General features: G+C 37.9%; 1 protein-coding gene across 3 annotated transcripts in view; it reads right to left on the bottom strand.

The window, feature by feature from the left end:
• LOC101438304 (A disintegrin and metallopeptidase domain 3-like) overlaps positions 1–24,946 on the bottom strand; it is a 116,545-nt gene extending 91,599 nt beyond the window's left edge. For all 3 annotated transcript variants that reach the window (XM_058289867.2, XM_071212665.1, XM_058289868.2), the window contains exons 1-3: positions 24,854–24,946; positions 24,364–24,446; positions 12,305–12,360 (exon numbers count right to left, since the gene is read on the bottom strand). In XM_058289867.2, coding sequence (XP_058145850.1) covers positions 12,305–12,360; positions 24,364–24,446; positions 24,854–24,911 — 197 coding nt within the window. In that variant the 5' untranslated portion in view covers positions 24,912–24,946. The remainder of the gene's footprint in view (positions 1–12,304; positions 12,361–24,363; positions 24,447–24,853) is intronic.
• Between the last annotated feature and the right edge of the window lie 2,784 nt (positions 24,947–27,730).

The raw sequence follows: 27,730 nt of genomic DNA, 5'->3' as shown, positions 1-27,730 counted from the left end.
TACAGCATTTGTTGAATAGCTTCTAAGTATCGAGTTTGCAATGTGAACATAAGTAAATGAGCTCCTTTTCAATAGAAAAAGGCCTTTCTTCTAACTCTATCATAATATAGTTATGTACGGGGGTACATTTTAGAGGGCTATTTTCCTTTTTATGATTAAAATTAACATTGCTACAAAAAAACAGAAACAGGGTTAAGTTCCACAATAAACAAAAATTCCTTCAAATTGATTATAAAAAACAAAGAAAGAAAAACAGAAAGATAAGCCATTGATTGAAAATTAAAAGCTCCAAACACATGAAAACATAAAAACTCAAAACGGAAAAAAAAAAAATTGGTTAGGAGAAAAAATTTAAAGAAGATTAGAATGGTCAGTAAACATTTGAAACTATACTACATCCTATAAATAACCAGTTAAATTTCATATTAAAACCACAATAAAATAGCATTTCTTATTCATTAATTGACAAAAAATAATGATCGGAGAATATTCACTTTGTTGAGGATATAGAGAAACAGAAAGCTTTTGAATTCCTGATGGGAGTGAAAATTGACACAAAGCCTTTAAAACAAACTATTGGCAATATATATAGCACATCTGAGAATTTTTTTATTTATTTCCCACTGATTTCACTGGTATCCAAGAAGTCATGCCTAAGCATCTCCACAATCCAGTTTTTCTTATTGTTGTTAATAGCAGAAAAAATATATACCAAAACAACCTAAGTCCTCATCACTATAAATATGGGTAGATTAAATAATAAATAAATTATATTTATTCAATGAGTATACATGCACTTAAATAAATTCATCTTACACACATCAATATGAATGTATCTCAAAAAATAATATGTGTAATACTGCAAAACCACAACCACATATAAAAATTATTAAGTGTCCATTGCTTACATGTCTGGAGTCACTGGAGAGTAAGTTAAATGGTTCTGCAATTTTTGGTAGTCTTGATCAATGGTCTGAGAGCAGAGCCAACTGAATGTTAACTGATCTAACTTGAGAGGAATAAAACACCTTTGCTGTGCCCATGTGTCTCTCTCCTTCCAGCAAGACAGCCCAGGAAGGTTTCTTACAGGAATGATAGAGAAACAAGAGCACAACTGAGAAAAGCAAAAGAGCTTTTTCAAAACTCACACTTGAGAGTTAAGTCCATTAACATCTCACTGCCCAAACTCGTCAACATTCTTTGCAGGGCTCTGTGTTCAAAATTATTAAGAATTTCAAGAAAGCTATAGCAGAGCATTCAACCAATCGCAGGACCCATCTAACCACAGTTTGCCCCATGAGAATGCACACACATGAAATTGGCCTTTCATAGTCACACTCAGATCCAAAGGGTTTTGGGGATGTATATACTCCATCTCTTGATGACAGGAACTTAAAAGTTACATGGCAAAGGGTGAAGACAATATCATATACTGTATTAGGCTGGGTTCTCTAGAGAAACAGAACCAAAAGGAGAGGTCTGTAAATAGTATGAATTTTATAAAATTCTCTCACATGACCACGGGGATGCACAAGTCCAAATTCCACAGGCAGGCTGCAAACCAGGGGCTCCAATGAAGGTCCTTCATGAGTTCCTAGGAGACACTGGCTGTCTGAAGTAGAGACTGGAAATCTCTCTCTGAATACTGAAATCACGTCCCCTTTTGAGACCTTCAATTGATTGGATGAGATGTCACTCACTGCGACAGCAATCTCCTTAGTTGATTGTAGATGTAATCAGCCATCTACGCAATTAACTCACTGGTGATTAAAGTCCATGAAATGCCCTTATATTACAATTAGCTCAGGGCTTGCTTGACCAAACAACTGGGCATCATTACCTGCTGAGGTGACACATGAGCCTATCCATCATACATATCATGATTGTTATTTTCTATTAAAGATGGAGTTAAAATATATATGTAGAGTAAAAAAATGAATACTATAAATCATTAAATAGAACTTGCTGATTGAGGGGGGCTGTACAGATGTGAAATAAGTATGAAATTTAAAACTCACTCCCTCCACTAGAAAAATGAAGGAGCTAAAAAAAGAGATTAGATTTAAGTGGTAACCTGGTACAAAAATGGACATTTAGATAAAATACAGAAGACCCAGAGGAACTGAAAGACTGCAGGGAGTTCAGTTTTTGTAAGCAAAAACATGAACCAGTGACTAGTTCCCATTGCTCAGCCCAATGACAGCAGATAAAAAAACAGCTGTGTCTGTAGCAACATGTCCCAAATTCTGGGAGCAACTGGCTGGGGCAAAGGATGACAGAGAAACCTATCTCTAAAAGCTGGGGTTGAAGGTCAAGGTCAGTCTCACGGATCCCTGTGGGATCAACATAGAGGCAGTCCCCAGGTTCAGCCTTCTAAGCACTTCCAATCTACCACCTGAATATAAAGAGCTAATGAAGCTCCTTTGACTGTTTTTGTTGTTGGTGGTGGTATTTGTTTGCTTGTCTTTGTCCTTCTGTGTAGGAGTTTCCTAGTCTGGGTCCAGCATAGTTTCTGGCCTTAATTTAAGCCTTTTCTGCAGGAGAGGCTTCTAATATCACAACATGTCTGGTGTACTTTTATATTGGTTGAATTTCTTCATTCTCTTTATGTTGTTTAGCCTGATAGATAACTGAAAGCTTGGTACAGATGCTAGCCTTGCTTTCTCTCAAAAATAGCATCTTCTGACCTTATACCAGTACCTACTGGGAAATAAAGGGCCAATACACCTCTTTGTGCTGTTTCTTTTTCCTTTTTGGTTGAGTGGTTCTTCTTCCTCATCTTACTCTTCTTTCTCTGTTTTGTATTTTTGGGTCTAGTGGATCACTGAAGGATGGTCAGGGATGATGGCTTCCTACCAGACCATAAAAAGAGACTTGGAAAGGTGGTACATAACTTTTTTCCTCTGGGTTATTTTTCTCTTACTCCTTCTTATTTTCTTTTTTCTTTCTTATTGATCTTCATCTGGTGGACTGAGGAGTGACAGAATTAGATTTTCAGAGTCACCACACCAATCACACAGTGTATATAGTTCTCAAGAAAAAATATATAAAACATACAAGGATGAAGGAAAATATGATTAAGACACATGAAAAAAAGAATTTGATGGAATATATTCTGGAGGAAGCATAATCTCTGGAATTATTTAACAAAGATCTTAGAACAACTTTCATAAACAGGATCAATGAACTAAAGGAAAACATGGACAATCAACTAAAGGAAATCAGGAAAACAATATATGAACAAAAGGAGAATTTCAATAATAAAATTGAAATTATAAAGAATTCAATGGAAATTCTGGAACTGAAATGTACAATAACTGAAATGAAAATTACAGCAGCAGGGTTCAAGCATAGATTGGAGGAGGCAGAGGAGAGAATTAGTGACCTCAAAGACAAGAATATTGAAAGTGTCTTCATGTGGAGAATTAGAAAGAAAAAAGAATGAACAAAAACTTTAACAGAGCTTAAGAAACCTGTGGGACATGAGCAAGTGTACCAATATATGTATCATAGGAGACCCAAAAGGAGAAGAGAGAGATAAAGGCCAGAAAAAATACCAAGAGAAATAATAGCAGAGAACTTCCCCAATTTGATGAAAGATATGAATATATAAATCCAAGACGTTCAATGAATGTCAGGCAGGATGAACCAAAGCAGATCTTCACTGAGACACATCATGAACAAACTGTCAAATCTCAAAGACAAGGACAGAATCTTAAAAACAGCAAGAAAGAAGTGACACACCACATGTTAATGATCCCTAGTAAGATTAACATCCTATTTCTCCATTAAAAACATTGACACCAGAAGGCTGTCTGAGTTATTTAATGTACTGAAAGAAATAAAAAGACTGTTACCTAAAAATAATATACCTGACAAAGCTGTCCTTCAAAAATGAGGGAGAAATTAGGACATTTCCATTAAAACAACAGCTGAGAGAGTTTGTGACTACTAGAACATACCTTGAACAAATGCCAAAGAAAGTCCTGCATATTGAAAGGAAAAGAATATAGACAGTATCTCAATGCTAGGTGAAGATAAATACGTCTGGTGCAAATAATATTACAGATAAATATAAATGCCAGTACTATTTCATTTTTCATTTGTAATGCCGTATTTTACTTTTTAAAGACTTCTAAAATTTATATGTATAAAATATTAGTATAAATCTTTCTCACTGGGCACCCAATGCATAAAAATGTAATTTCTGATAAGAACAGCAAAAAAAGGACAGAGAGATATAGCTACTGTGTATGTGTAAGCTGTTGAAGTTAGAATCAACACATAGTGAATTGTCACAGAATTAGGATGCTAAATGTAATACCCATGGTAAGCATAAAGAAAATATTTTAGAAGCCTACACAAGACGGATAAGTGATGCAGACTGGCTTATTATAAAGGGATCATCTAAACAAAAGGGAATGCAGTATTGGAAGGAAAGTGGAAGAAAGACAAGAATTTTTTAAAATAGCGAATGGCAGAAGTAAATCTTGATTATCAATAATTTCCTTAAGGGTAAGTGGATTAAACTCTTCAAAAAAATGCAGAGATTGGCAGAATGGGTAAAGAAACAAGATCCAACTATATGGTGTTTTCAAGAGACTCATTTTAGATCCATGATAGATAGGTTTAAAGTGAAAGGACAGAAAAAGTATTTCATGCATATAGTAATCAAAAGAGAGCAGAGTTGGCTATGTTAATATCAGATGAAATATACTTAAGCAAAAAAACTGTTACAAGAAACAGAGAGGGATATTATAATATTTTCTTAAAGTGTCAATTCAACAAGAACTTTTAACAATTATAAACACATAAGCATCTACAGCAGAGCACCAGAATTTACAGAATTGAAGGGAGAAATAGACTGATCTACAATAAGAGCTGAAGATTTCAATAACCCACTTCAAATACTAGATACAATATCTAAACTGAAGATCAATATGGAAATAAAAATCTAAATAGCACTATAAACCAACTAGATCTAGCTGAAATATATAGAACACCTTACCCAGCAATAACAGCCCATACAAATTCTTTTCAAGTGCACATGGACATTATTTAGAATAAACCTGTTAGGTGACAAGAGAAGTCTGAAAATTTTTTTTAATATTGAAATCATAAAACATAACCTGTCTGTGGAGGTTAATATCTAGAGAGAAAAAAGAAGACACTAAATGTAGTACAATACTCACACACACACACACACAAAACATACATATAAAAGTAGGCATTAACAGAAGATTGGAAAGACAAAAAAAGGCAAAGGTTAAACAGCAAAATGACAGAAGAAAGTTCTGAATAGTGACTTTAAAAGTAAATGGATTAAACTCTCCATTCAAAAGAAGTGATTGGTAGAATGCATAAAAAAGCATAAACCAACTATATTCTGTCTGCAAAAGACTTACTTAAATTCAAAGATACAAATAGGTTGAAAATGAAAGAATGGGGAAAATATACTGTGTAAGTAGTAACCAAAAAAGAGCTGGGATAGCTACACTAATATCAGATAAAATAGACTAAGTCAAAAGGGTTATGAAGGACAAAGATGGTCATTATAAAAGTGACAGAAGGTGCATGTGTAGAAAGGTCACATCTGAGTCCAACTCTACCACACTCAGGACACAAATTCCAAAGTAGGGCCCACTGACATGGCCCTGAACACTAGAGCCATCTTCCAATACCATAGAAACCTATGTGTCTCCATAGCCCTCAGGAGCACTAGTACCTGGGATTGTATCTACTTTGGCAGTCTCTGTGATCCTGCTGAGGCATGCATAAGCACAACCCCTCTGAAGACCTCCCAACTCTTTTTTGAAGTCTCTTAGCCATATAAACTCATTTGTCTTTTCTATTTCCCCCTTTTATTCAAGGTCAAAAAGCAGTTTTTAACACATGATCCTACATGTAGGCTGAGATATTCTGCTGGTCTGAGTTGACCCTTTTATTCAAGGTCTCTTTCTAGTTGCATCACCAGTTAGTGATTGGTAATAATCCCTCAGCACCAGGGCAGCTCATCCCCAGGAGTCATGTCCAACAATGGGGGGAAGGTAATGCATTTACATGCTGAGTTTGGCTTAGAGAGTGGCCACATTTAAGCAACATGGAGGCTCTTAGGAGGTAACTCTTAGGCACCCTGCAGCTCTAGGTCTAGATCATATTTCAGGCACATGGGTTCATAAGAATAGTCATCAGTATCAAGGGCTCATCATTGGACCATCCTACTTCATTGGTCTTTGCTGTTGCACTTGGGGGATTGTTGCTTGTCCATTGGGGAATGTGATAGAGCTCCCCTGGGTAGGAACTCAGCATTCCCTCAGTTGTCATTTGTAACTATAACTTTTACTGAACCTGTGGTTGATGCTAGGGTTGGTGTGTACTCAAGAGACTTGAATCTCTGGACTGTCCATGTGCCAGCTGGGCCCTGAGCCTCAGCAGAGTTGCAACTCCTATTCTTTGGTTCATTGGACTTACCCAGGTCAGCTAACAGGGAGGTGAAGATGGTCAACCACCACACCAGGGAACCGAGAGTGCCTACAACTGCAAGCAGGAGAATTGCACCCATTATCCATGTGGAATCTAAGCCCCCTCTTGATCTAGAGATGGAATGGACATCACCATCCCAGGGTCCACAGAACAGAGGAATAAAATATGGATTAGAATGGATTTACTGATATTCTACTATAGAACTATTGTGACTAATGTAATGGAAGAAATTGTAGCATTGATGTGGAGAAAGTGGCCACAGTGGTTGCTGGGAACAAGGAGAGGGAGAAGGGGGTATGAAGTGGGGCATTTTTGGGACTCAGAGTTGTCCTGAATGATATTGAGGGGACAGGTGCTGGACATCGTATATCCTGCCATAACCCACTGCATGTGGTGGGAGAGAATGTAGACTACAATGTAAACTATTATCCTTGTGGGGCAGCAGTGCTGTGGGAGGTGTTCACTGGGTGCAGTGAATGTGCCATGGTGATAGAGGAGGTTGTTGATGTGGGAGGAGTGGGGTGGGTGTGTGGGGGGGTATATGGGAAGCTCTTATATTTTTTAATGTAGCATTTTTTGTATCTACGCATTCTCAAAAAAACAATTAAAAAACGGTGGGGGGTGGGGAGTGGGGTATATGGGAACCTCTTAGTTTTTTAATGTAACATTTTGTGTGACCTATTAACTTTAAAAGAAAAACAATTTTAAAAATTAAATTAAAATTCTAAAAAAAGGTAGTCATTATATACAATTTAACAAGAAGATAGAACAATTATCAATATATATGCACCTAATAGCAGATACAGACAAATTTGAAGGGAGGAAGTCAATGGTTCTACATTAATAATAAGAGACTTTAATATATCATTTTCAATAATTGACAGATCAACTCATCAGTAAGGAACAATAGTCTAAACCAAATAGACAACATACATCTATAGAAGACTTCACTCAAAAGAAAGCAGAATACACATTTTTCTCAACTGCATATGGATCATTCTCCAGGACAGACCATATTTAGGTCACCAAACAAGTGCCAATAAATTCAAAAACATTGCAATCATATCATACATGTTCTTTGATCAGAAAGGAAGGAAGCTAGATGAATAATAGGGAGGAAGTGTAAAATTAGCAAATATGTGGAAATTAAGCAACATACTCTTCAACAGCCAATGGCTGAAATGAGGAAGTACAGTAAGGTGAATGAAAATGAAAATACAACATACCAAAAACATCTGAGATCAGCCAAGACAATGCTGAGAGGGAAATATATAGCTCTAATTGTTTACATTCACAGATAAGAACTTCAAATTAGAGATGTAACCTCAAAATGAGAAGAAATAGGAAAAGAGAAAACTAAACCCAAGGTGAGCAGACAAAATGAAATTAAGAGAATCAACAAAATCAAAATTGGGGATATTTAAAAGATCAATACAATTGAGAAACCTTTAGCTGGAAGACAAAGAAAAAGAGAGAGGACACAAATACAGAAAATCAGAAAATGAGAAGCAGGACATTACCACTGTCCCCACTAAAAAGAGTATAACTGGATACTATGAACAACTGTATGCCACTAATATAGATAACCTAGATGAAATGGACAAATACTTAGAAACACACAAATCACCTTCATTGACTCAAGCAGAAATAGAAGATCTCAACAACAACAACAAAAAACCACAATCATAAAGAGATTGAGTCAGTAATCAAAAACAGCTCAAGAAAGAAAACCCCAGGACCAGATGGCTTCACAGGAGAATTCTACCAAACATTACAAAAAGACAACTCCATTTCTGCTCAAAAATCTTCCAAAAAATTGAGGAGGAAAGAACAATCCCTAATTCATTCTACAATGCTAATATCACCCTCATACCAAGGCCAGATAAAAATAAAAGAAAATAAAACCATAGACCAATATCCCTTATGAACAGAGATGCCAAAATCTTCAACAAAATACTAGCAAACTGAACGCATGAGCATATTAAAAGAATTATACATGATCAAATGAATTTTACCCCTGGGAAGCAATTTGGTTCAACATAAGAAAATCTCTTAATGTAATACACCATATTAACACAATGGAGGGAAAAAACCACATGATCATCTCAACTGAGACCAAAAAGGCATTTGACAATATCTAGCACCCCTTCTTGGTAATAACATTTAGAACTCTAGAAATAGAAGGAAACTTCATCAACATGATAAAGGGCATGTATTCCAATAACCTTCTTTGCAGAAATGGAAAAGCCAATATGCATATCTCAAGAGGATCCCACTGACTGCCAGAGTAAACAGTGCCTCAAGCAGGGGTGCCCCTGAGGGCTCTGGAGGCATCTAGACATTATAAGCAGGGAAAACTACCCCAGGAGATCAGTACCCTGTCAGTGGGCCTTACCTCGGTATATATGGTAATTTATCTCCCCAATTGATCATAGCATTTATACATATTATATCATTTATAATTTTCCTACACATGGTTCTTCTGCCCCTTTTATTTGAACCTATAATTAGCACCGTACCCATTGAATATATATATGTCCCAGAGACTTAAATCTTCCAAATGTTCATATGCTGGATGAGCCCCAAATCTGAGCTAATTTGCAGCCAACACCTACTCTCCGGTTCATCAGACTCACCCAGGACAACTAACAAAATGATGATGGTGGACAATGCCCATCCAAAAAAAAACAGAATTTACAACTGCAAGCAAGACAGTTCAAGCCATCTTCCCCATGGCATCTAAGTCCCCTCTTAATCAGAAACAGAGTGGGCAACATCATCCCAAAATGATCAAGATAGAGGAATGAACAAAACATTCAGTAGGAATGCGACGGTGGACTAAAGTAGACTTATTATTCTAATAATGAAGAACTTTGAACATCGATATAAAGGCAGTAGTCACCAGAGTTTCTAAGGGGAGGGAGAGGGCAGAATAGGTGTAACATGGGGTTTTTGGGGGCTACTGGAATTGTTCTGCATGATATTATAACGATGGATACAGGCCATAATACAATTTGTCAAAATCTGTAAAATTGCGTGGTGCTATGTGTAAAGCATAATGTAAACTATAGACCAGCTTAGTAGCAATGCTTCAACATGTGTTCATAAATTGTTAACAATGTACCACACAAATGAAAGATGTTGTTAAGGGGGGAACATGTGGAAGGGAAATGGGGAGCAGTATATGGGAATCCCCTATATTTTCATTGTAACATTTATGTAATCTAAAGCTTCTTTAAAAATAAAAAAATAAATCCATCTTGATGAGAGGAATGAAGTGGCAGGAGTTATACTTCCCAATCTTAGTATTTCCTATGAAGACATGGTAATCCAAACAGAATGGTACCAGCACAAGGATGGATATATAGACCAATGGAATTGAACTGAAAGCTTAGATATCAACCCTCACATTTGTGGCCACTGATTTTCGACAAGGGGGCAAACACCACTCAATTGGGAAAGAATAGTCTCTTCAACAAATGGTGCTGGGAAACAGATCTCCACTTGCAAAAAAAGGAGGACTCCTACCTCATGACCTCAATTCAAAATGGATCAAAGATCTAAATATAGGACCCAAAACTATGAAACTTCTAAAAGATATATAGTCTTCAGGTCCTTGTGTTAGTCAATGGTTTCTTAGACTTTTCACCCAGAGCTCAATCAACAAAACATTAATAAAAAATAGATAAATGGAACCTCATCAAAATTAAAACCTTTTGGACCTCAAAAGACTTTATCATGAAAGTAAAGTAATATTCTATACAATGGGAATAAATATTTGGAAACCGTATGGCTGATAAAGGTGGAATATCCAGAATATATTAAAAAAATCTTTTACCTTAACAATGGAAAGAAAATTTTTTAAAAGGGCAAAGACTTGAATACATCTTACTACAAAGAAGGTACATAAATGGTCAGTAACTACATGAAAAGATGCTCAGAATCATTAGTCATTAGGGGAAAGAAAAACAAAACCAAAATGAAGGGGAAGCAGCTGTGGCTCCATCAGTTGGACTCCTGTCTACCATATGGGAGGACCTGGGTTCGCGTCCCGGGGTCTTCTTGTGAAGGCAGGCTTGCGCGCACACTGCACGGAGCCGCTGGCCCGGGTGCTGCAGAGTGCTGCCTAGCCCACGAATGCCGCAGAGAGCTGACTCAGCAAGGTGACGCAACCAAAAGGGAGACAAGCAAAAACACAGAAGAGCGCACAGCAAATGGACACAGACAGCAGACAGCACACAAAAAGCCACAAGGGAGGGGATAAAAAAACAAAAACAAAATGAGATGCCATTTTACACCCACTAGAATGGTTACTATTTTTTAAAAAAAAGAAAATAACAAGTATTAGAGAGGATGAGGAGAAATAGGAACACTCTTTCATTGCTGGTGGGAATGTAAAATGGTGCATCTTCTGTGAAAAACAGTTCAGTTATTCCTCAGAAAATTATGTATATAATTACCATATGATCTAACAAGCCCGATTCCAGTTATATACCCAAAAGTATTGAAAGCAGGGACTCAAGCAGATATTAACACACCGATGTTCATAGCAGCATTATTCACAATAACCAAAAGGTGAAAGCAACCCAAGTGTCCATCAACAGAAGAATGGATAAACAAAATGTGGTATATACATTGAGTGGAATATTATTCAGCTGTAAAAAGGAACGAAGTTCTCATACATGTGACAACATCGACGAACCCTGAAGACCTCAGTGGAATGAAACAGGCCAGATTCAAAAGGACAAATATCATATGAGCTCACTTTTATGCAATAATTAGAATAAGCAAATTCAAAGGACAGTGTGGAAGCTTGAGATTATTTTATGAGTCCCAAAAAGAGAAAGACTATGCTTGTAAACTAATCTGTTCCTCTGGGTGTGATACCCTTTGATTGCATTGAATTCAGTTGAGGAGCCATTGATCCGATTACTTGATGACATTGCTCTAGGGCTTTCTCTTGGACTACATCAGTGAGGCGTGACTCAAGTTGAGTCCCCACCCAGTGCTGGGTCTAATATAAACAGACTCACTCAGACAGACACAGGAAGAGAGCGCTGCCATTTTTGGTCCTGCCATGTAACAGAGAGGAGAGGCTCAAACAGCTGATACCACGGGGAGAGATGAGCAGTTTGCCTGGTAGCTTACAGCTGAACTTGGGAAGAGAGCAGAGCAGCTGAGACCAATACAGCAGGCACGGAAAGAAACGAGCCCTGTGCCATGAGAGAGAGGACTACAGGATCACGTCAGCAGGAAGCCCCAAGAAACTGGGCCCACGGTGCAGCTCAAGAGGAAAGTGTGAACCCAGAGGGGAAAGCTGAAACCTGGGCAGAGATCGGTGCCACCTTGCTTCACCATGTGGCAAAACACCAGGATCAACAGTCGCTGACTTTATGAGAAAGCATCTCTGATAGTAAGCCTCATTTGGACTTTTCATGACCTTGGAACAGCAAGCTTTTATTCCAAATGAATCCCCTTTATAAAAGCCAACAGATGCAAAGTACCAGAAATTAAAATATGTAATTTGGTGGTGTTAATTATAATATTCCCAATGTTGGACTACCATCACCACCATCCATTACCAAAACTTTTCCATCACCCCAAACAGGAACTCTACCAACTAAGCATTACCTCCTCATTCCGTACACCTGCTATGGTTCCTGGAAACCCGTATTCTATTTTCCGACTGTTTCAGTTCGCCACCAAATTACAGATTTTAAAATAAACACAACATGCATGCTCTTCTTATGCTAAATTTAAAGTAGCAATTTTAAAAATTTAAGGAACTAATAACTGTGTGAAAAGAAGAATGGACACTTACTGCTTTTCAAGTTGAAGAGTGTATGTTATCCCGCTAATTTTGATGACATAAGTTACCTGCAGCAAGGTATTCAGAGAAAGGTAATTACTAAAAAATCCAAATACTTAAAAGAAAAAAGTCAATTTTAAAATAAACTATTTTGAAACATATATACTCTTTCATATGGATGGCATCCTGTATGTCTCAAAATTACGTATACATATACAAGTATATTATATCTTCAGTATTGAAAGAATGATGATTATAATTAAATTTAAATAAAATCAAGGATTTCTAAATCTATTTCAAAACTAAGAGCATCAATCATTACCCTTGATTAAATGAAGATTACACTCAGAAATGCACAGTAATCTTTCAAAAAACTTGAATCTTATCACCTTTCTTCCACATTCCAGTTGCCAGCACAAATAAATTGAAACTAAAGTAATGGAACATAGATACTCATTTAAGACTAAGTGAATTAAGCAGTGCTTCTGGGAGTAAGTCAACTTTCTGTCCTCTTTGGGGATTCCCTCAGCTGTAGGGGATCACTTCATGCAACTTTCACAACTTCCAAGGACAGCCCCCATTAAGTGAGAAGCTCAGTCCAACTCCTGATATTTCTGATGGACATCCAAGCTTCACACTTAATGACTCAATTATCATTTAATGTCTCCTCTCAGTCCTGCTTGCTTCCGCATGTGATAATCACAAGGGCATTCCCTAATAAGCTCAAGAGACTGAACCCAACCTGTGAAATCATAAACCATATGCTTTAATTAACCTTAGCACATGGTTGAGTCTGGTAAATAAAATGTTCCATGTGCATTTGCAAAGAACATGAACTTTGCCATTCAATGAACTTTTGTACGTCATTTTAAAGCTTCTTTGTTGTGTTTTTCAGTCTTCTGTAACCCTACAGCTATTTTTAAAGGTGCCGTGGTATCTTCCACAATTATTATGGATGTGTTTATTTCATTTTTTATTTTATAATATTTTGCCTTACGTATTTTTGAGCTTGTGTAGAGAGCAAATATATTTAATATGGTGATATCTTCCCAATAAATATGATATTTTCATCAATAATTAATGCCCTTTATCTCTAAAAGTACTTTTCCTTAAATTTTGTTAGAGCGGTATCGTTGCACCAGCTTGTTTTTGATGTTTTATTTTTTTCTTTTTAGTTCTGGTCCAGTGAGGTTTATTTTGATGTAATAAGTAGTTTTTTCTTACTATATTCATAAGAAATTGAGACATGCCATTAAGGATAAAATGCAAGCTGTAATTTCCAGTGATTTTACTAATGTAATGATGCCCACCAAATCGATGTATTCCATGATGCATTTTATAACTAATTTGCCATAAACTGTAGGGGAAGAAAACTGATAAAATGTTACTTCTATTATCATCCTTCCTTTATTTTATTGCCTGTGAATAAAAATGGGTAATTTTCCTTATAGATCCTGGATATCAGGTAATGGCATGGTTATACACCCAGTTACTCAAGGCAGAAGACTGGGTTTCAATAAATTCTACTCATATCTCACTAAGTATAACAATAAACATAAAAAATATAATTTCTATACACTGTGGCTTAGCACTTTATTAAATGTTAAGACTTGTAAAGTCATAATATACATATGAGCTAGATATGATTTTATTCTTATACCCATTTTATAATTAAAAGAAATTAAAGATACCAAGAAGTTGGGTTTATCTCAGCTCAGAAGTGCTAGAAATGATGTTGACTAGAAAGCATCAGCTTCCCTAAATGCTTTTCAGTTTTCTCACCATTATCATACAGAGTAATGCATTTTTTAGGGCCCAGCTATTCTCTGCCAAGTTTTTTACTTAGTTTCAATAGTTTATGTGTGAAATCTCTCAGACTTCTAATCTAATCCATCACATAAATAGTTTAAAAAAATAGCTTGTCTTATTTTTCAAGCCTTATTTATTTTATATTTCTTTTTCTTGATTTCTATATTGTAAATTACTGAATAAAAATGGAAATGGTGGTCATCCTTTTCTTTTGCTGGCCCTAAAATGGAATGCTCTAAATATTCAAAATATTAAGTATGATATGGTTTTCCTGGTACTGTTTTTGATGCTTAGATCCATTTAAATCACATTTAAGCTGTTCCTCAATGTGTGTGTATGTGTGTGTGTGTATTAATGTGGGAATGACTGTGTGTATTAATGTGGGAGTAATTTTCTAAAATCTACTTTCTGGTTTTATTTTCTCTTCTAGGTTCACTTACTGATTCTTTGCTTAATATGCTAGTGTGGTGAGTTAATTTAATAAATTTTTCTAATATTATAGTACTCTTCCAGACCAGGAAAACTTACTTGATCATAAACGTTTTCCAATAGTTTGCTATTTTTACCTTATTAATATTTTCATATGTGATTAAATATATCTGGAGGATTAGTTAACTTTATATTTTATTCTCTGAAAAAATATACCTATTCTCTTTCCTTAAATATTGTCTAAAACCTTCTGATAAATCCATTTGACTAGTGGGATTTTGTGGGCAACATTTTTAGCCTACAAATTCAAACACTTTCATGAATCAAATCATAATCAGACATTGTGAGATTCTCAGACAAAAGAAATGTGTGTGGGGGGGAAGAAAACAAACACCAAGATGGCAGACTTAAAATAAGCAATAACCATAACTACAGAAAAGGAATTTGACAAAAATTCAATACCCATGTCCTATGTTCTACAAATGCCAGTTAAACTCAAGATGATCATTAGTATCTCCAGTCTTCTATATCCCCATTGAGTCCCCTCTAATTGCTTTATCATTTACTTCTTTCACTTCTGTAAGTTCTGCTTTTCTTTTTGAATGTGCTCTTATTAGACACAAATATCTTTAGGATCATTATGTCTTCTTAATGCCCTAAGCCTTTTATCTTTACAAGAAGCTCCTCTTTATCCTGGAAATATCCTTGCCCAGCCATCTACTTTCTCTGATATTACTTTATTCATGCCAGCTTCCTTATGACTAGGATATTAATGAAATTTTCATCATTCTTGTATTTCAACCCATTTCCATCTTTATAGTTTATCATCATATAATCATGCTATCCCTCATAAGCTATGTGTGCATGTGTGTATTCATCTAAGATCTGTTGGATTTCTTCCTGATATTATGGATACCCAGCTTTACTTTTAGTTAGCGTTTTCCCAATATATGTTTATTGCTCTCTCAAACATTTTAAGCTCTCTGGCAATTTAAATTTCTGGTGTAAGAGTTTTCATACACATAATCATTAGGTTTGGTTTTTTCGGATGTGAAAGAAAGGGAGGGAATCAGACAGACCACTTAGTCTCTGAAAATTTGCATCTCATATTTTCCTCAGAGCTTGCATGTAAAACCATATTTAATGTCATAACAATAGCCTTAACTGTATAAATAAATGAAAAGCCCAATGTTGACACTCATGATCCCTTTATGTGTGTATGTGTGTCGGTGTGTGAGCATGAATATCTCTAAAATTCATTTTGTTCAAATTTACTAAAGATTACAACTTTAAAAACTGGGGTGACTTTTCACTTGCATCAAAACTCCATAGTCTTGGTGATTGTTTGGCAAGATGGGGTCAGTTTAAGTGGGCACTCACCACCTCTCTTACAAAAAAATGGCTAAGAAGGGGCAAGATCCTGCCTGAGTGAGGTGTTTTGGGAACCCACAGAGCTGGAGGCTCCAGGGCATGTATCTGGAGGAACAGGACAAAGAGATAAAAAGCACAAGGGAAAACCATGCGTTTCTTGGCCCGGTGGCTGGAAACTATAAGCAGCTAAGCCCCACCCTCAAGGCAACAAGCCACGGGAACCCCCGATTCCTACCAGCCACCAAGAGAGAGGGAGTGTTCACCAGAATTAAGAAGTTCTGGTGAAGGGTGGAGAGGGGTTTCCTTTCTGTGGGTTTGGTTACCTGGACCCCCTCTGAACTTAGGGAGCATACCAGCTGGGACGAGATGGCCCTGGGGAAGAGGAGAGAGACGAATCTGCTTAGGCCGCCTGATTTACCAGCTGACCTGGAAGAGAGGAACTTGGGCTGGGAGATGGTGGAATCAGGCAGTTGACTGGTCCAGTGCTGAAAACTATTCAAAATTGCAACTCCCCTACAAGAGGTGGGCAGTAGGAAGCTCTTAATAACCTTCCAAGGGCCTATTTAGGGTCCCCTGGGAGGAGTGGGCGGTCCGGAAGAGGGTTGAGAATCATTTCTCCATGGTGAGTTCGGATGCCAGGGTCCCATTTGAATTTCAGAAGGGAACTCAACCTGACCAGGAGAGGCGAGGGGGGATCCGATCACACAAGTTATCCTATCCAGCTGCCTGGGAGAGAAAGGGGTAAGAACAGAAAGGAGGCAGGGACTGATAAGCGCCTAATCAGCAGTAATCTCTCCAACTGCAATGAGTCAACCCTGCCCTAGGGTAAATGACTGGATAGCTCTCTAGGTAACAGACCCAACGAGAAAACTTAGCTCACTGGAGGAGTCTCTTGGAATATACAAGGTCCCTGGCTCAATTCCAGGCTCTCCTTAGAGTAGTGATCCACCGGGTTATCAAACACCCAGCTAATACTTTAGGACAGGGAACACAGAGACATTAGTTTTGTATTAGCTTCTCTTGGGTCTCTTATTTTTCTTTAAAAAGGTTCCTTTCTTTAATTTTAACTTAGTTCACTTGCTAAAACCCAATTCAAAACCTGCAGAGGGCAGGCAGGCTGTAGGGTAATTGATTGATGAACAGGGGCAGCCTGAGAAGCTCCTCAGGAGCATAAGAGGGAAGGCTGTTTTTCCAAAGTTTTTGTTTGATTGCTTGCTTGAGTATTATTTTGTTCTTTCTTTTTTCTTTTTCCCTCTTTCTACCCCCCCCCCATTTTTTAAGTAGTTGCTGCTGTCTTGTTTCTTATTTGCTGTGTTTCCTCCTTCCTTTGTTTTCCCTTTTTTATATACCAATATCATCTACCTATACTCTTTCTTTTCCTTCCTTCATCTTCCTGTCTTCTGCATTGTTTTTGTTCTTACATTCCCCCTTTCTTTGTTTAGTCTTCAGTTTTTCTTATTTTTATTTCTATCTCCTCTATTCTGTTTCCTTTTATAACTTTTTTTCTTATTGTCTTTTCTCTTTCCCCCTCTTGTTATCATGGCCTTTTTAATTCATTCTAGATATTTCTTCTGTTTGGGTTTTTCATTTCATTGTTTATATCCCACTTGCTTATTCTTATTCCTCTGTACTTCTTACATGAGTTAATTACTCATTTTCCTAGGTATTATAGGGTTCCTCTTCTACTTTGTACTATCATTACTACTTTTTCTCTTCTTACCTCATTTCCTTTCTCTGGCCCTAATCCTTCTTTCAGGGAACAAAGACAACAGCAAGGAAATAGAAAAGGAGGAACGGAGTGTTAAAGAGAGAACTTACCCTGCACACAAAAACAGCAACTAAATAAAACCCTAAAGTAGACAGAGAAACTAATCAACTGAATAAACCCATCAAAATAAGGAAATGCCTAAACACCAACAAAAAATTATAAAGCATACTAAGAAACAGGAAGACATGACCCAGTCCAATGAACAAACTAAATACCAGGAAGAGATACAAACCATTGAACAACTAATCAGAGCTGTCCAAACAAATATCATGAACCAACTTAATGAAGTGAAGGAAGAGATTAAGGATATTAAGAATGGACACAACCAATCCAAGGTCCACAGAGAAAAGGTGGCATTGGAGTGGGAAAAGTGGACATGGTGGCTGATGGGTATGGGGAATGGCAGGAAGAGATGAGATGTGGAGGCGCCTTTGGGACTTGGAGTTGCCCTGGATGGTGCTTCAGGGGCAATCACCGGACATTGTAAATCCTCCCAGGGCCCACTGGATGGAATGGGGGAGAGTGTGGGCCATGATGTAGACCAATGACCATGAGGTGCAGAGATACCCAGAGATGTACTTACCAAATGCAATGGATGTGTCATGATGATGGGAGTGAGTGTTGCTGGGGCGGGAGGGATGCAGTGGGGGTGGTGGGGTTGAATGGGACCTCATATTTTTTTAATGTAATATTTTTACAAAATCAATAAAAAAAAAAAGACGACACTGGGAGAACATACTGAAGAAATTGTAAACATACATAAAAAGATAATAATATGAAGGTGATGAAAGGCACAATCCAGTAAATAAAAAAGCACTGAAAGCACATACAGCAAAGTTGAACAGGCAGAGGAAAGAATTAGTGATGTGGAAGACAATACATTTAAAATGCCTCTACAATTATAATGGGGAACTTTAATACATCATTATCACCATTAGACAGAACATCTCAACAGAAAATCAATAAAGAAACAAAGTCTTTGAATAATACATTAGAAGATCTGGACCTAACAGACATATACAAAACACTACGCCCAAATACAGCAGGATATACTTTCTTATCGAGTGCACATGGAGCATTCTCCAACATAGACCACATTCTAGGCCATAGAACAACTCTCACTGAATTCAGAAAGATAGAAATTATGCAAAATAATTTCTCTTATCACAATTGAATGAAGCTGGAAATCAGTTAGGGCCAGAGAACCAGATTAGGCACAAAGATATGGAAGTTAAACAACACACTCTTAGACAAACAGTGGGTCAAGGAGAAAATTACAAAAGAAATCAGTAACTACCTTGAAACGAATGAAAATGACAACACAACATATCAAAACCTATGGGATGCAATAAAGCTGTATTGGGAGGGTAATTCATAGCCATAAATGCATATACCAGAAAAGAAGAAAGAGCTAAAATTGAAGACCTAACTGCACACCTAGAGGAATTAGTAAAACAAAAACAACCACAAAGGAAATAGAAAGAAGGAAATAACAAAGATTAGAGCAGAATTAATGAAATAGAAAATTTTTAAAACTCTAGAATAAATAAACAAAACCAAAAGCTGGTTCTTCGAGCGGATCAATAAAATTTAGTTAAATTTAGCTAAAGATGTAAATGACTTACATACAAGGAACTGCACAACACTGTTAAAGGAAATCAAGGAAGACTTAAATAAATGGAAGAATATTCCCTGTTCATGGATGGGAAGACTAAACATTATTAAGATGTCTATCCTACCCAAACTGATCTACAGATTTAATGCAATCCTGATAAAAATCAACAAAGCATTTTTTACCAAATTGGAAAAACTATGAAATTTATTTGAAAGGGCAAGAGGGCCCAAATAGCCAAAGACATACAGAAAAAGAAAAATGAAATGGGAGGAATCACGCTACCTGATTTTAAAATTTACTACAAAAGTTACAGAGGTCAAAATTGCATGGTATTGGCACAAGGATAGACATACCAACCAATGGAAACAAATTGAGAATTCTGAAATAGATCCTATCATATACAGTCATCTGATATTCAACAAGGCTGCCAAGCCCACTCAACTGGAGAGAATGACCTTTTCAATAAATGGTGCTTGGAGAACTGGATATCCATATCCAAAAGAATGAGAGAGGAACACCATCTCACACCTTATACAAAAATCAACTCAGGATGGATCAAATTTTTATATGTAAGAGCTGAGACCATAAAGACCTTGGAAGATAATGTAGGGAAACATCTATAAGACCTTGTAATAGGAAATGGTTTCATGAACTTCACACTCAAAGCACAAGCAGTGAAAGAAAAAAATAGATAAATTGGACCTCCTTAAAATTAAAACCTTTTGCACCTCAAAAGAGTTTATCAAGAAAGTGAAAAGAGAGCCTATCTAATGGGAGAAAATAATTGGTATAACCCTATATCTGATAGAAGCCTAATATCCAGCATTTATAAAGAAATCCTATATTTCAAAAAGAAAAAGAAAACCCATTTAAAAATGGGCAAGTGATTTGAACAGACCCTTATCCAAAGAAGAAATACAAATGGCTTAAAAGCACATGAAAAGATGCATTAGGGAAATGCAAATCAAAACTATAATGAGATATCATCATACCCATTAGACTGGTGGCCATTAAAAAAATAGAGGACTACAGGTGATGGAGAGGATGTGGAGGAATGGGAACCCTCATCCACTGTTGGTGGGAATGTAGAAGGGACAGTTTGGCAGTTCCTCAAAAAACTAAATATAGATCTGCCATATGATCCAGCAATTCTCTGCTGGGTATATACCCAGAAGAACTGAAAGTTAGGACAAAAACAGATATGTGCACATCAATGTTCATAGCAGCATTATTCACTATTGCCAAAAGACGGAATCAACCCAAATGCCCATCAACAGATGAATGGATTGACAAAATGTGGCATATACAGACAATGGAATATTACTCAGCTGTAAGAAGGAGTACACTACTAACACACGGAATAACATGGATGAATCTTGAGGACCTTATGTTGAGTGAAGCAAGCCAGGACAAATATTGTATGACCTCACAGATATGAATTAAGCAAATTGAGCAGACTCAGAGAGCTAGAGTCTGGAAAATAGGTTTACAGGAAATAGAAAGGGAGAAGGTTATGAACCAACATCCATATTGGTGAAATCTATGATAAGGTGGAAGTGACTAGTTGTGTAGTGAAGGAATATGACAGAGGTATAGTGATGCTATTGGGTTGGTTGGTGCAAGTTTAACAAGGGGGTAGTGTGGGGAGGGTGGTTTGGACAGTCCATGGAACTGGGTATGGTTGGGGGTGGGAGCAGGTAACACTGGGGATTTGAGGGTATGTGGTTGAAACTACAATGTAGGGGAAGCTCTTTTGACAAAATGGCAAGGGTTACTCGTTTAGGGAGTTGGATGAAGGGGGGGCATTTGGGATAGGGCATGCCTGGGGCAGTCTTCTAGTGAATGTGTGAGTGATCGTTTTGTCATGGTGTGTTGTATCACTGGGAGGTGACCCACATAATGAGTGGGGAAGAGTTGGACTCTCATCCTGGGAAGGCCAGATATGTTCTCAAAGAGAGGAGTGGGTGTCTTTAAAGAGCATGGGTGTTTCCTAATAGGGAACGGGGGTGGGAGGAAGGAATAGAGTAAATGGAAGTGGGGGTATTTAGGGAGCAATGGAAGGGTTCTGCATAATCTTGTAATGATGGATACAGGCCAGTTGAATTTCATCAAAAAATTATTAAAGTGTATGATCTAGATTGTAGACCATAATGGAAACAATTGACCAAGATCAGTGGTTATGTTTCAATATTTGTACATTAGTTGTAACAAATGTACCATCCACATATAAAAAGGTTATTGATATGGGAAGGGGGAAAATGGAGAGGATATAGGTTATATGGGAGTCCCCTGTGTTTTGTAGGTGACTTTACTGTGACCTAAAACTCCTTTCAAGATAAAATGGAAAAAAGTAAGACACTGGGGAAGAAAGGGAAAAAATGTTCCTGTACATACATGACAACAGAATATTACAGTGATGAAAGGCACAACATCAAAAAAAATTGTTTTTAATATCTCAATTTTAAAATTTTTTTAGGTTTAGTTTTTCTAAATTATTATGTATTTTATTTCTTATGTTTAAACCTATCATTATTATTTCATTTTCCTATTCATTGTATTGGCGATATTATCGGCTTCATTTTTGAGGAAGTTTTTGATGACAGTAAGGTTACAACTGTGGCAGGGGAGGACCATTGGTGTGGGGTGTCAGTGATGGGGGATGCATGAGAAGAAGTTCACCTGGGCATACATATAAGGTACATAAATGTGTTTAAATGTTCATGGGGCATTGTCACAGTGGGTGGAGATTCATACAATAACTGAAAGAATATTGAATTCCCATCCTGGGGAGCTCTGCCACAATCCCTAATGAAACAGCAACAATCTCCCAAGAGCAGGGCAATGACTAGTGAAGAAGGATTGCCCATTGATGGGCCCTGATAGTAACAATTATCCTTATGAGACTTTGCTCTTGAAATTGCAACTTGGGTTAGTGCTGTAGGGTGCCTACGAGTTACCTCCTGAGAGCCTCCATGATGCTCAAATGTGGCTTCTCTCTAAGCCAAACGCTGCATATAAATGCATTACCTTCCCTCCAGTGTGGGACATTACTCCCAGGGATTAGCCCTCCTGGCACAGAGGGATTACTACCAAACACTAACAAGCAATGCAAGTGGAAAGAGACCTTGACTACAAAAGGGGGAAAAGGTAAGGACAAATGAGTATATGTGGCTAAAAGACTTCAAAGTGAGTTGGGAGGTCATGCCAGAGGTAACGCTTATATACATCTTAACAGGATCTCATAGGCAGCAGACATGGCCCAGTGGTTAGGGTGTCCGTCTACCAAAATGGGAGCTCTGTGGTTCAAACCCCAGGCCTCCTTGACCCATGTGGAGCTGGCCCATGAGCAGTGCTGATGTGTGCAAGGAGTGCCCTGCCATGCAGGGGTGTCCTCCACTTAGGGGAGCCCCACACGCAAGAAGTGCACCCTGGAAGGAGAGCCGCCCAGTGCAAAAGAAAGTGCAGTCTGCCCAGGAATGGTGCCGCACACACAGAGAGCTGACACAACAAGATGATGCAACAAAAAGAAACACAGATTCCCATGCCTCTGACAACAATAGAAGCAGACAAAGAAGAACATGAAGCAAAATAGACACAGAGAGCAGACAACTGGGGCAGGGGAAGGGGAAGGGGAGAGAAATAAATAAATAAATAAATAAATAAATCTTTTAAAAAAAAAACAGGATCTCATAGACTGCCAAAGTAGATACTACCCCAAACAGTGGGCCTCCTGTGGACTCTGGAGACACCCAGGTCCTATGGTGTGACTTCTCTCCACATAGCTCTTCTGTCCCTTCCATTTGAAACTATAGTTGGTGCTGGAGTTGGTAGGTGTAGACCCAAGAGACTTGACTCTTTGAGCTGTCCATGTGCCACCTGGACCCCTAGCCTCAGCAGAGTTACAACAACTACTCTCCAGTTCATTGGATTCTCCCAGAACAACTAACAAGGAGGTGAGGATGGACAACCACCATACCCAGGATCTGAGAGAGTCTACAACTGCAAGCAAGGGAGTTCCATCTATCAGCCATATGGGATTGAGGCACCCCTCTCAATTAGATGTGGAGTGGGCATTACCATCCCAGAATCCTCTGATTGGGGAATAAAATACAGACTAGCGTGGACTTACTGGTATTCTTCTATAGACTTATTGGTATTCTGGGACTGGAAGAAATTATATCACTAATGTGGATAATGGCCACTGGAGACAGAGAGAGGGAAGAAGAGTTGTAATATGGGGGAATTTTGGGGACTTGGAACTGTCCTGAATGACATTGCAATGGCTGATAACGGTTATTATATATCCTGCCATAACCTACAGAATTGAGTGGGAGAGAGTGTAAACTACAATATAAACTATAATCCATGCTGTGTAGCAATGTTCCCAATATGTTAATTGCTTGCAATGAATACACCGCACTAATGAAAGAAGTTGTTAATGTGGGGAAGGGTGGGAGGTGGGGAGTGGGGCATATGGGAATCCCCTACATTTTTGTGTGTAACATTTTGTGTAATCTAAGTATCTTTTTAAAAAATAATAAATATATATTTTTAAAACTCTGTAGTGTCTGTATTTAATTTAAAATATACCTACTCAACTATTTTAATCTGATTAAAAATAAACTTCCATTTTCACAAATGATATATACTATACATACATCTATGGACATGTATAGTATACATGCCTATCTATACATAGGCATCTATGGACAAGAAGTTTATTTTATATTGTTATTTTAAAATGGTACAAAATAAATTAGTATGATTTCACTTGTACAAGAATAAATGTTTAAATGTACAGTTTTTAAAATACAAAACCGTCCAGTAGACTCTACATCATTTAAAGTGATAGGAATTTTAAGCTTTTTTTTTTTTGCATGATAATTTTCATATACTACTTGAGAATTAAAAGAAATAAATTTTACGGAATATTTGGCTCCCATTATAACACAGCAGCTATGAGCATTGATACATAATTTCGCAAATGATACGTATAAATTTATTTGGGTCATGTAGTCCTGTACAAACAAAACAAATCAAACACAAAATATATTAAGAGGAAAGTGATTTGTTAATTACATGCATTTCTGAAACTTCGCCGTGGCTGGCGTTGGCCCGTGTCTTCCGTGGCATTATAATTTGGAGCAGTGGTGTCTGAGCCTCTGTAGGGAGCAAAAGGAATAGGCATATTTTCCAGCATAAAGCAGCTTTCTTGCTCTCCTTTCCCTTATTGTCACATCTCTCGTCACTCTGTCATCCTCCAATCACAGGCATACATCAAAATGACTCCAGACAGAGGCCCCTCTAGAAGCAGGACCGGGACTCGTCCTCTGTCCAGACATGCACTTTGCGGCCTCTTGCCCGCAGCCCCGGGCAGGGAAAGTGCCCCAGGACCCCACCCAGGCCCCTCCGTCCCCAGCTCCCCGTTGCTCGGCCTCTGGGGCAAGGTCGGGGAAGGGACCTGGGGGACACACGAGTCTGCTCCAAGTTCTCCACCCACGGGGCTCGGCCGCTCGTCATCCTCCCCGGCCCGGGCCGTGCTCCCTGCCCATCCGAAGCCTCCACTTACCGAGGCCCGCGGTGGTCAGCGGGCCGAGACCTGCGAGGAACAGCAGGAGGATCAGCATTGCGCCGAGGGCGCCGGCCTGGCCACAGGGACGGCTGTTGGGGGCGCAACGGCTGCGGCGCGCGGGCGCGGGGGCTCGGGGAGGGGGGGGGGCGGCCACCCCCTGCCCCGCGGGAGCCCCGCGGCCCCCCGGAGGGAGAAGGAGTCCAAGGCCCCAGGGGCGCTGCCCCAGCCGGTCCCACGGGAAGGCCCGCGGGCGCTGCGCTTGGGCGCGCACGGGCTTCAGTTTCAAGCTTTAAGTTAGGATCTGAACTGCCCTGCACAGTAGCCTGAGAGCGTGCTTTCTCCGCGTGGGTTAAGCCATTTGCTGGTAACGTCTTGGTAATATTGATTCCCCTCGTCACAGCTTTCTGGCACAGTGGATGAGTTACTGTAGTGAAGAAATACAGGAAAATAGAAATACACTATTTTAGTGGTCATGGCCTATTTTAATCAGATCTGACTTGGGATAGCTGCCTTAAGCCTGAGCCGGAAACATACACAGTGATTTTAAAATCCTGTAAAAAAATAATTCTAAATCAATTCTATTGTAGATAAGTTGGTTTCTTCAAAAACTCTTTGGTTAAGGATACCAAATAAGTTAAATATAAATGTGTGTGTTTCAGTCTCTCAGTATTTTAAATATCAGACCAAGTCACGACTATGAGATGACCCTTGTAGAAACTACAAAAATCCATTTATCCTGTTGTGTATAATTTTGTTTCTTGGGAAAACTTATGGCTAAGGAGACTCAATAAAAGGCTAAATATAAACCTTTTTTTTTTCCTCCTCAGTATGCATTGAAATTCAGTAGAGTTGACTTGGAAAAATCTTATTTTAAGGCTTAACATACAGGTGGGTGATTTGTTTAGCTTCAATTTTGCAAGGAATTTTTGGCCAGACATTCTTAAATTGTCCTTGCACGAAATAACTGTGCTTGGATTCCTTAAATGCAATATTTATATACAAAAGCAAATAACTATTGTATCCGATTAATTTGTAAAAGGAAACAAAAGAAAAATAATATATAAACTGGTATTTTAAAATATTTTTTCATACTTTTACTAAGGCTTTTTTAGTGTTTATCAGAAAATATTTGTGCAAGGAGCAAACAATAATTAAAAGAAAATTTAACCTCAAATAGCAATTCTACATATTTTACTAAAATATTTATATTCTAATCATTTGGGTTTTGTTGGGATGTATTGTATGCCATATTCATTTAATGTATTTGAATATTTCTATATACCTTGAAATCTATATTTAATCTTTTTTGCCAAACCATATGAAAAGTGATGGAATTAAACATATCATGATTTATTGTGTTGCTCTTAAAGTACAATGACCTCTTGATTGCCTATAACCTGGAGAAATTTTTGGAGTCTATTTATGTTACAGAAGGCTAATTATTCAGTTTGCATGACTGGTATTGACTGTTCATTTTTAAATGGACATGACTTATAGTCATTCATGTCATTTTAATTTAATTTAAATTTTATATTTTACATTCCTACTACATGCCTAGCACTAGGCATAGAATACTAAAATATGTGTGATATTCTTGTCTCCAAGTACTATCTCAATTCTAGTAATATATACAAATGTTAATTCTATAGCATTCTACTCCATTTCCCCCTTTTATGGTAATATTGTAATAGATATTACATCTATTAATGTAACAACCTCAATGATACATTGTAATTATTACTCTATCATCTGTCATCATTTCCTTAGCCTTTACAGCTTTCCTTCCATTAAACTTTTCCCGGCCCTTATTGGCAAATATATTACATGTACATTACATTTCTATATGTCATAATCCCAGCAATACGCTATATACATACTATTTTATACAATTGTTTCTTTAAATAGGTTGAGAGAAGAAAGGAAAAATATGTATTTATACTGTCTTTTTTAATAACATAATTAACTTTACCAGAACTCTTTGTTTCTTCATGTAGATTCAAATTACTGTATAGGGACACTTGCTTTCACCCTGAAGAATTTCCCTTAGTATTCCTTGTAAGGCAAGTATGCCTGTGACAAATTCTCTCCATTTTTTTGTTGTTGTTGTTTCCCCTAGAAGGTATTTTGCTTTAATTTTTGAAATATAGCTTTGTTGGGTTTTTTTCTTCAAGCAATTTTAATATGTTATCCATTGTTTTTCAGCCTACATTGTATCTACGAGAACTCAGCTGTAAATATTCTTGGGATTTCCTTGCAAGTAACCAGTCATTTTTTTCCCTTGTTGTTTGTGACAGTGTGAAATTTTGTGACACCCAGAAAATATCATGTTCTTTTAATTAAGCCATTCCTGTGGGTGTGGGGTGCTTTGGTTGCATTAGATTCATTTAATGGATGTTTTGATTAGATTACTTTAGCACGTAAGATTGGATACATCAATGAGGCATGACCCAGGTCGGGTCTTTGCCTTCTTGCTTGGGTCCTGTATAAACAGAGAACTGAAAGCAGAAACACACAGAGAAAGAGAGCCACCATTTAGACCCTGCCATCTGAGAAAAAGAAAGAGGATTCAAGGATCAGTTAGAGCTGCGAGAGAGGTGAGAGAAACCCTGAGAGGCTGAAAGAGAGGCCAGAGGCTGGAATCAACAGAGCACAGAGGCACAGAAAGAGCCCCTGAGAGACTACGCATGGAGCAGCTCAAAGCTGAAGAGATAAGCCATGTCATGTGCTGGATTGCCCAAAGCTGAGCTTGAGGAGGAAAAGGCAGAGACCCAGATGTAGAGCCACCATACTGCCTTGCCACATGACAGGACTCCAGGATCTGTCAGCAGCCAACCTTTGGTGAAACAGCATCTCTGACAATACCTTGATTTGGAC

The sequence above is a fragment of the Dasypus novemcinctus genome, chromosome 29, assembly GCF_030445035.2.
Source record: "Dasypus novemcinctus isolate mDasNov1 chromosome 29, mDasNov1.1.hap2, whole genome shotgun sequence".
In the NCBI taxonomy this organism is placed as follows: Eukaryota; Metazoa; Chordata; class Mammalia; order Cingulata; family Dasypodidae; genus Dasypus; species Dasypus novemcinctus.
The sequence above is the reverse complement of the archived record's forward strand: the minus strand, read 5'-3'. Positions and strand labels throughout refer to the sequence as shown.